This window comes from Lynx rufus, unplaced genomic scaffold (genome assembly GCF_022079265.1).
Source record: "Lynx rufus isolate CCGP_SWC_20201006 ecotype Redwood Valley unplaced genomic scaffold, mLynRuf1.p SCAF_26, whole genome shotgun sequence".
NCBI classification, from domain to species: domain Eukaryota; kingdom Metazoa; phylum Chordata; class Mammalia; order Carnivora; family Felidae; genus Lynx; species Lynx rufus.
In genome coordinates, this window is record NW_025814841.1 from 1,183,129 (window position 1) to 1,194,370 (window position 11,242).

Genomic DNA, 11,242 nt, shown 5'->3' on the forward strand with positions numbered 1-11,242 from the left:
GAGCACATGATCAAATCTAGTCATTTTCACTCTGGCACTTGAGAAGAAAGGGAGTGCGTATCACTGTCCTTTACCAGCAGAGACGTCCGTCTGCCGTGATGAAACTGGAGACGTCAGGGTTTAAAAAAAGCACACCATCGCGGGGAAGGCACCACATCTTGGCAAGAAATATTTCACATAGTTTCCACGGTCACCAAACTCTTCCCACCCCACACCCTGCTTCTATTTAAATCTCAGGCACTCCACAGGTGGACAGTCGCTTCAGCCAGTGCCCGGGCTACCGGCAGAGAAGAGAAGGGTGGCATGGCTCTGGGAGAGAAGGGAAGAGAGGAGGGCCCAGCCAAGCGTGCCCTCCGGAAGGTCCGCACAGCCACCCTGGTTATCAACTTGGCCCGAGGCTGGCAGCAGTGGGCAAACGAGAACAGCGTCAGGCAGGCCCAAGAGCCCACAGGTTGGCAGCCGGGAGGGACCCAGGACGCACCCCGAGCTCCTAAGCCAGTGATCTACCCCGCCCCCCACCAGAAAGCTCAGAGCGCCCCGAAGTCTCCCTCCCAAAAGCCAGAGGGAGCCGCTGAAGCCTCTCGTATCAAAAGGAGAGAGGTGACCAAAACAATTGTCAGCAAAGCTTACGAGAGAGGAGGGGATGTCAGCCACCTCAGCCACAGGTACGAGAAGGACGGTGACATGCCTGGAGCCGGGCGGCAAGAGGATGACATTGACAGAATCCTCCAGAGCCATGGCTCCCCGACGCGCAGGAGAAAGTGCGCCAACCTGGTGTCCGAGCTGACCAAAGGCTGGAAAGAGATGGGACGGGACGAGCCCCAGTGGCGGAGTGACAGCATAGACACAGAGGACAGCGGCTACGGAGGGGAGACCGAGGAAAGGCCCGAGCAGGACGGAGAGCAGGTGGTCGCCATCAGAATCAAACGCCCCTTGCCTTCCCAGTAAGTGAATGCCCCCTTCAGCTCCTTACTCTGCCTTGGAGCCGTGACCAGCCATGGGGACCAGGAGAGCAGGGAAATGCTACCAAGGTTAGAAGGAGAATCTTAAAGACTGGGCCGGCAGTGAGGTCCTGTGGGGACTAAAGGGGCAGTGCCCAGCTACACATGGGCCTTGGGGTCGAGGGCCTGTACTATTTTGTTTCTGCTTTCTGTTTTGAACTGGCTACTCAAGTCTTAGCCTCAACAAAGATAAAGCCACCAGAGAAGGTTGTCTGCTTTGGGTACATTTTTAAAATACATTCTATGATGAGTAACAAACTGACTTATTTCTCTGCCGAAACAGTGCTTGTTGGTACAGCGGGCAAACCTTTCCCTGGTCTCAAACCAGTCTGTAGTGTTATCAGCAGACACATCTACCTAGAGAGTGCCTGCCGGGCAGAGGTCTCTGTGACCCAGTAAACGGGTGGGGAGGCTGCTATCTAACTCCAGAGTAGGCTCTGAAGTCAGACAGATCCAAGTTCAAGTTCCAGCTCCGCCCCCACTATAGTTAACAACACTGTTACATGCTTGAAAGTGGCTAAGAGAGTAGATCTTAAATGTTCTCAACACATGCACACAGTTTATTTTTCTAAACCCATTTCTTTGTAAAATGATAGCAACAGTAACCTTAGGGGATAAAGTCTGTTGTACTGGCAGAAGTAAAGGAGATTAAGGCTGCCAGGCCCTTAGCACAGTACCGGCCACATATACTCCATATGTAAAAGCTGTTATTATTCATATAGATTCTATTATTTGGCAATTTTTCAACGTTTCAGAAAAAGTTCGTTCTGTTGGTAAACAAAGACAGACACGCTATTAAAGCCAGGTGATTAAAATACCACAATCCGAAAACATTTAGATGTCAAATACACATACCTACACACTCACACATACACACTGAGTCAAACTGATACATTTGTTCAGACAGAAAAAAAAAAAGACATGCTGTCTTTCAAGACACTCCACCTGCACGTAGTAGAAAGTCTGGATATCTCACTCCACAACTGTAGAATATCAAAATACGTGAAAAGTCTCTGATGAATGCTGATCAACGGACTCCCTCTTGGAATATTAGATGTGTGGGTGTGCTTTTTAAATTCAATGAAATAAGGTAAAGAACAAACCTGATTACCTGGTTTGACAAAAAACTGTCTTACAGATTGTGACTCTAAAGGCATTTTGGAAGAGGACTACAATATCACATGTTTTCAAGAAAAGTGAAATGGCACATCTAGATAATTGTAACAACCCTCGTGCATTTAATGTGTGCCACGGGTATTTTACATGCTTTGTCCTTTTCTGAGGCAGGTAGTATCCCATGTCAGGGATCAGGGCACTAAAGTTCAGAAGGGAAAGTTTACCCAGCAAGTTTGTGACAAAGCTGAGATGTGCCTGTCTCCAAATGCAATGTTTTGAAGGCAGACACGGTGCTGTCAGGCGGGGCCTTGAGGATGTGTGAAGAGATCTGGATCTGTGTTCTACTCATGTTCATACAGAAATTCGTTATCAGATATAATTGTTCTACCAGAACATATGGAACCACAGTCTAATTCTGGCCTTGTGGATTTTGGGTGTGGGTGTGTATGTGCTAGAAATGGAATACTAGAACCTAACAGAATCAAGACTGAGGATGGCACAATGAAGATCTTCTGTCAGCACTCTTTGGATTGGCCAGAGGTAGGAACGTGACAGCTGGCATCGATCTCCCAGGCATGTATTCTTCTTTGGCACCTGTCAGTGTGTATTCTTGTGTTTATTCGTTTCATCCTCATAATATTCTCCTGGGGTAGGTATAATTATCATCCACATTTGATAGATGGGGGCATAAGACAAAGACATAGTAGAAAATTTGTATAAGAGTGTACAGCCCAAGGGATTTGAAGGTAGGCAATCTGGCTTCCAATCCCACCCTCTTCACTAGACTCTAAACTATTTCACCTGGAAGTGAGGACTCGCATACATGACCCTTCACAAGTTCCTAAAGTCAGACATGTACACGGACACCTTCTTAGTGTGATGGGAAGGTGCATAAGCCTTGAATAAGAGACAACTAGGTTTGAATCATGGTTACTTTGGCAAATCCTCTCTGTCCTCATCTTAAAAAAAAGACATAAGCCATAGAGTTATTTTGATATTAATATGCAGAGCAGTGGACCCAGAGGAACTCGTGAAGAAGTTGTATGCATTGTAAGCAGAGAAGAAGGCCCAGCCATGGTAATCCCAATCCTACAGGACACTAGGAGACTGGTCCTCAGGGCTGGGGTGGAAGAGTGGGATTAAATCTCTTCATTCCTTCTTTGGTTCCTTTCTCTCAGTCTTGGAGTACATAGGGTACCAGAATGTCTTATGCAGAGACAGCATCTCTTAATGTCAGCAGTAATCCTAGCTGTGCTCAGAAAACTACAGCAGAAGCCTGTTGGGACTCTCAAATACTGTTTGAGAAATGAGTGTGGCATTATTGAGTAAGCCTATATGAAGGGGGGGTTTTGTTCACTTAATCCTAAGCGCCATTAATTACCCATTTCCACCAATAGGGAGCAAATTATGTATCATGAGGGACTAAGTAGAAAGAATTTTCTTGGTGGTCAAGATGTTTCATAGATAATAAAAATGAATAAGTCAGATTTGGTAAAAAGTAGAGATATTCTTTACTAACAGAGTTTTGCTAACCTATGAAAATGGTTTCTATTTTATGCCGTATTTTTAAAATATTGAGTGTTTTGATTGTACGGCTACATGACTTGTTTGGTCCAGCTCCTTTAGACAAAAGGAATTGCATCCCTCACCAGTACAAAAATGGTGAGATCTCCTGTACAAAAGTGCCAAACATCCACTTATCCTCCCTGCCAAGTTACATTCAGCAAAAATAATAATTGAGCATCAGAATGCCATTTTATAGATAAGGGAATTGACACACAGAGACATCAAGAAATGTATCCAAATCATAGAGTTAGTAAGTGATGAAGTTGGGAAGGTTGATGACAGAACTTAATGTTCTTAACCACTGATTCTCTGAGAATCTACCAATTCTCTCAGTAGAAACAGACTCAAGATATAAAATGGAAGGCAAAGTGTCAGCTTAACTAATGGAATCCTAATAACACCCAAAGTGTAAGGTTTGGGTACAACTATATTGAAGGGTTTTATTAGAAACAGAGGCCAAAGTATGGCTTTCTGCTATCGACCCCAATTCTAGAGCGTGGAACCCTTTCTATGGACGCTGAGGACAGTTGCCAATTTGCAAGAAGAATCACAAGCCGGGCTCTCAAATCTGATTGCTGACAGAAAGAGATAAATGTGACCCTGTGAATGCATGCTTCCCTTAATCAAACTGGCTACACTTCCTGTGGAGAGGAGTAAGCGAATCAATGCACAGAGGAGCAAATTCTTGGCAACACTTTCCCGGGAAGTCGGAAAGGAATTATTTGCTTTCCTGACAGAGAAATGTTGCTGTGCTAAGAGGAGAGATGCCCCCTTGGCTGCAGTAGAGTCACACTCTGCAGTGGGGCAATGAGAGCAGATCTCTGCTTTCTTCAGGCAGATCCAAGACAGACCAGAAAACTTCACCTCCAAGCCCAACGGCGTTTTGAAGCATCATTTGGTGATGCAGGTGAAGGCCACCTACCAGAGTGTTTCTAGGGCCAGTGAACTTGGTTAAGTTTGAAATATGCCTTTCAAGACTTTTATTTCCCATGGGATTTATTCATATTTAATAACTTACCCATATAATTATTACTCCAGAATGATAAAACCTATGATACAGTTGGTTCCTATATTCTCATTATATTGCTGAATATCCCATTCACAGAAGAAAGGAACCCTTGAACTGATGTCATTTTTAAAGCTGACAGATAAATAAATTTCAGAATTTATTTCAGTGAAAGAATGTACACTTTCCAATGAGAATGCTTAGAATGTCTAGTAGAATTAGTTACTTTTGCACATAATAGGACCAGGGAAATACTTGTTGATTGTAAGAAACTTTGTTTACTAAGAATGAAACTAAGAAGGCAAGTTTAAATATTACTATCCTAAATATGGGTGTGATGTCAGTCTTTGAATATTGCTTTGCTTTCTATAAATTTATACTAGATTGTACTTCTGAAACTCAATCTAAACTATTATTCTCATTGTTACTTGAAAACAAAAACAGGATAAGCAGTATATTGTTTCTTATGTTCATTGATCAAGAGGATATTCAAGGTATAACATTTTCTAATCCTGATTTGAACATGATACTTTCAGGCTTTTTTAAAATTGGAAATACAATAACAATACAGAACATTTATAAGATAAAGACAATTAAGGTAAGGTACCTCATTAAGGTATATTTTCTCTTAGGACTTCATCTTTTATAACCTGCCTATTTTCTAATTCTTCCTTATTGGACCAATTTCTTTGCTTTCCTTCTGGTCCTATTATTGGGAATTACAATTTGACAATGTAACAAATGGGCATTAAGAATTAGGAGGTGCTTTTTTAGAAGATAAATGCTTCACTTCCTCAGAGATTTATTACCTCACCAACATCAACCCTATCCCTAAAGACACAGAGTTGAAAATTAGAGGGGAAAAAAACCCACATCAAGGAATCAGAGGCTCATATAACACACAGTTTGAACAAGTTAGCTTTGGATGCCAATTTGAGTATTTTCCTTTTTTTCCCTTTCTTTAAATTACAAAATGAACATGATACCAACATGAAAGATAATTTTTTTAAAAAATGAAAAAAAACTGGATCTGAATACTAACAGTTATTTTCAATTATGCACATGCTAATGATTTCTTCATCTTGATGTGTACACATTTTACATAGTTAGAATTTTACCATATACTCAAATTTGTATTAGTCTCATTATTTTCATGAATATCTTTCAGTGATTATTTATTGTCTTTTTTTTTTCATTATTGAATATCCAGTGAGTACCTAAAACAATATCTGACACACACCAGGTGTCATAGCTACTTTAATAAAGGATGCCGAAGTGCCCAAAAGCACCTGACAGGGAAGATGTACAGGAGTCCCCTCCTTACGTGTGGGGGATACATTCTAAGACCTCTAGTGGATACTGAAAACTGCAGAAAGTACTTATATATACTATGTTTTTTTTTCCTATACATACATATCTATGATAAAGCTTAATTTACAAAATTAAGCACAGTAAAAACATTAACCACAATAGAACAATTCTAACCATGTAGTATAATAAAAGTTATGTGAATGTGGTCTCTCTCTCAAAATATCTTCCTGTTCCGTATTCACTCTTTTGTGACTACGTGAGATGACAAAATGAGGTGAATGATGGCACCGTGATGTAGTGTTAGGCTACTGCTAACCTTCCGATGACTCATTAGAAGGAAGCTCCTGTGCTCCCAGACTGGGGTTGCCCACGGTAACTGAAACCATGAATAAGGGGTGGACTACTGTATTACATTTTCTTATATAGGACAGAAGTACAGTTGATACTTGAGAAACATTTGTGTGAGTTAACAAATGATGCTACTCTTTTCACTTTCTTCTGAGACGTTTCAAGTCTCTTCTCTAGCAGGATGACCCAGTCTGAAATCAGGTGTGAGCTTTGGTTATATATGCTAGGACAGCTTTGGGCTTGTTATTGAAGACTACTCCTGTCATGGATTGCCATGGTTCTAAGGGGAGGTTCTAATGCTTGCTCTCATTTGATAACAAGGTCCAGCAGTCCATACTCTGGGAAGTTGAACAGGGAAAGTCTATGGAGAAGCAGGTGATGGTGAGGACCAGGGGGCTGAGGGAAATCCATTCCATTTCAGTGTGGTGTAATTCCTAGCACTTTTCCACACATATGTGATTTTTAAAAATTGCAATAATTGTGTATACAGTTTTTGTGTGCTTTTTCCTGATTAACTTTGTTATATACTTTGTGTATACTGTTTTTATGTGCTTTTGCCAGATTAACTTTGTCATATACTTTTGTCCACAGGGCTACAAAGAATAACAGTGTTATACGTATCAGCATATCCCTGGTTTTGGCTCTGGTTTAGTAAAGAAACTGAATGCAGCAAACATAGTTTTGAACACACAAAGCATGGGAATTAGTGAAAGTTCGCCATCTAGTGGTTGTTATTCCTCCCTTGAAAACTATGCTGCTAGAAGTAACCTGTGTCTCCCTACCCACATCTGGGAGTTTCCTGCATTGGGATAACCAGATTTCAGGAAGTGAGATTGGACAGTGAGGAATACTCACATCTGACCTGTAGCTGGGTTTTGAAGAGAGAGTTGTGAGAGCTTGGATAGGAGGGGCCACTTAGCTCAGGCCTGTGGTTCATGCCAGCAACTTCAGTGAGGCTCTACAGCACCAATCCCAGTGCTTCCAGACATAAGGGCACTTGGGGAGAGAAGGAAGGGCGGGTCACTCGTGACAATGAGGAATACAAATCTCTGACTTTTAGACAGTCCGAGAGTTTCCTTGTGAAGACAAAGAGACCTAGGAGAAAAGAGTCTAGGAGACTGGAGATACAGAAAAGACAGAGACATCCTTTAAAGATAAACTACCTATTTTAAAATTGGGCCTGCACCTTCATGATACTACTGGTCTACGCTTTCCAATGCTGGTTTTTAATAACAAGAAAATGCATTCCAAATTGCAAGGAAAAGACACACACATCTGAAACATAAATCATCTACTTATTAGACACTGTACCCCCCATGATGAGTACCACCACTGCACGGTGGGAAGGATATTGACTTTAGCCTCAGACAGTTGGTATTTGAATACTGCCTTTGCCACTGGTTTAGGGCAGTGTTTCACAGTAGTGACACACAGACCTGGTTCAAATCCCAGCACTATCACTTAACAGTTTTGTGTCTTTAAGCAAGTTACTTAACCCCTCTGACCTCAGTTTCCTCATCTGTGAAGAGAGATTAGTAGTACCAATCTCCTAGAATGATCATAGGAATGTTAATAAAAAGTGTTTGGAAGAATGCCAGCACCAAGTATTCAATAAATGTTACAATTGCTACCTATTGTCTTCTACCTATACAACTTGATATTCCAAAATTCGTGGCACATCATTGATACTAGAATACACTCTCCTAAAAATCCATATATGAACATATATACATAAGTAAGTAGTACAATACACGTGTGCTATATGTATAATAAGCCTTGTTTTGGGAAAATAACTGGTTCCTGAATTCCTATACAAAGTGGTTCCTCTTAATATATTCATATGATTCCAGTTCTAAAATGTTACTAACATGCAACGTTAAGACACACATATTTACATTATATTTGTGTAAGGAAGCTTTTTCCTTGAAATAGAGTTTAATGCTTTTTATGGTATACCAAAATAAGAACAATGGTGGTTGTCAACTATCCTTGAAAAAAAAATAATAAAGAACAAAGGTGTGACCGTTCTAATTTTTCTTCTTTCATTTCTAATTTTTTGTACTGTGATTATATTTTGTTTATAGTGAAAAAATTAGACTTACGTTAAGATGCGTATGGGTAGGAAGTACAAAGAGAAAACAACACTTGGATGTTAAATATCAGTGTCTTGATCCTTCACCCTCTCTACCTTTTAGGGCAAATAGATTTACAGAGAAACTCAGCTGCAAGGCCCAGCGGAAATACAGCCAAGTGGACAACCTGAAAGGGAGATGGCAACAATGGGCTGACGAACACATACAGACACAGAAGCTCAATCCTTTCAGTGACGAATTTGATTACGAGCTGGCCATGTCCACCCGCCTGCACAAGGGAGATGAAGGCTATGGCCGTCCCAAGGAGGGAACCAAAACTGCAGAAAGGGCCAAGCGAGCTGAGGAGCACATCTACCGAGAGATCATGGACATGTGCTTCATCATCCGCACGATGGCCCACCACAGACGAGATGGCAAGATTCAGGTTACTTTTGGAGACCTCTTTGACAGATACGTTCGTATTTCAGATAAAGTAGTGGGCATTCTTATGCGTGCCAGGAAGCATGGACTGGTTGACTTCGAAGGAGAGATGTTATGGCAAGGCCGAGATGACCATGTTGTGATTACTCTACTCCAGTGAACCTTCAACAACAAAAGCCAGACTTGACCCACTGTTGTCTTAATGCTAAATGTAATGTAATAAGAATTAAAATGCAAACTTCTCTGTAATAACCTAGTATATATTAAACAATTTTTACATAAATGACTATCTGGAACTCTATTTCTGAGGTTGTTTGAAGATCTTGAGGAAGCATACACAAAGCATTTCAGAAAGCACATAGTGTTATTAGTATACAATAATAGCATAAGCATTTGAAATTCTACTTACCCTTTAGGCAAAAATATTTGGCTATTAATTGCAGAAATTATTATAGATCTTTAAATAATTACTATGTCTAAGAAAAACTCTAACTTTAGGTAAATATTAGCAGAACATATTAAGATGTATCTTTTTTGGGGGAAAGAATTACATTAAGTTTAGCCAAACTAAAATTTTTCTAAGAAGCTTGATTTTGTACTACTACTTCTATCAAAGCATCACTTATAAAATAAACACGTAGGTAAAAAGTATCCAAACAAGATGCTGAAATTGCTGAAATTTCTCTGTGAGCTTGGAATTTTAGAGATTGCCAATAGGAATTAATCATCCTTCTGTATGAATTGCACAAACCACATAAAAACAAACATGACTGGTGGTTTTAGAGCTAAAGGAGAAGCTGGTATGTTCACCTTCACTGGGAAAGTATAGTGCAAGTGAGAGATTCAGAATTGTCTGTCTTTGTAGGACTTCTTGGAGAAGTTTTTTCTCAAAACCTTGACGAGTCATGCTTCTTACATGTATGTCAATATACAACGAAGTAGGCATACAGAAAATTCTACAATGGAGTGGAATGTTCAGTGTAGGAGAATCTGATAGAATCATTGCTTGGTAAATTAGAAACAGATCTGAGCCATTTTAATTTTCTTTATGCTCTACAAACTTTATGAAATATCTAAAAGTCGTAAAATGGCAATATTAGTTTTGCCAAAGTTTAGTTTGGCAATATTAGTTTGCCAATGAAAAAAATCTGTTTGATATGACAGAGAAATTTAGTGGGCATTAATCTGCTATTTATTTATTTTTCTCAGATTTAATGTGTCTTAGAAAATTCTAAAAACAATAAAATGTGAGGTTATAATTCTTACCAAATACAATGAAAGTTAGTAAATATTACGGTACTTTCGTGTTAAATACAGAATTTAACGTCAAATTATGATACCTCAAAATAGTAGACACTTGAATTGTTAGATAATAGGTTTAATATAAAGTATGGATTAAACTACTATAGGAATTATCTTTGTTTTCATGTGTGATTCTCTTTCAAACTGAAAGTTGCAATATCTTCTTAAAGAAGGATGCACATTTTTGTTTCCATAATAGATTCTGTTAAATTACAAACTAATGACCAAAATTTCCAAGTAGAATCTCATATAAGATGTACACTTCTATCACGGTGAAACCTACGTCAACGTTTGAAGTCATGCACAAGAATAAAAGATATTTTCTGTATTTTCTGTTATTTATATATTACTATTTTAATATATAATGTTACATTCCACAATACCACTTTCTTGTGTTTGAAATACAACCAAATTATAGAGTACAATTGGTTACTTCTAGCATCAGTAGAATTTTTCGACCAAGGCTTCAAAAGAATTTCCTCATATTCAACTCTGGACAGTAACAGTTTATGCAGGCACTGATGCAGATTATTCAAACTTCAGTATATTTGAATTTGAAGATGGAATTAGAAAGTCTTCTCAGTGAGCCTATGTGAACACTCCGCTGAATAAGGTGTGGCTGTGAAATGAGAAAGCTAGTTTCCTTAAAGGAAAAATGCCTGCTATGCAAAAGGTTTTCATCCTAAAACTCCATGATAAGAAAATCTATAGTTGGAAAACTTAGAGCTGTTAGACAAAAAAAAGACAAGAACCCCAACGGCAAAAGTCCTCATAGATATTTTTCATAGCCACCAAAATAATGTATGAAATACACACCATCAATAGCATTGTACCAATGGTAATTAAAAAAAAAATTTTTTTAACGTTTATTTGAGAGACAGAGACAGAGCACAAGCAGGGGAGGGACAAAGAGAGAGGGAGACACAGAATCTGAAGCAGGCTCCAGGCTCTGAGCTGTCAGAACAGAGCCCAATGCGGGGTTTGAACCCACAAACTGTGAGATCATGACCTGAGCCGAAGTCAGATACTTAACTGACTGAGCCACCCAGGCGCCCCTACCAATGGTAATTTTAAATCCC

At 39.6% G+C, this 11,242-nt stretch overlaps 1 protein-coding gene across 1 annotated transcript; it reads left to right on the top strand.

The window, feature by feature from the left end:
- The first annotated feature begins 303 nt into the window (after nt 1-303).
- ABRA (actin binding Rho activating protein) lies at nt 304-9,021 on the top strand. The gene is made up of 2 exons (XM_047088866.1): nt 304-944; nt 8,544-9,021. Exons 1-2 carry the CDS (start codon nt 304-306, stop codon nt 9,019-9,021), a joined length of 1,119 nt encoding a protein of 372 aa, XP_046944822.1.
- The last annotated feature ends 2,221 nt before the right edge of the window (nt 9,022-11,242 follow it).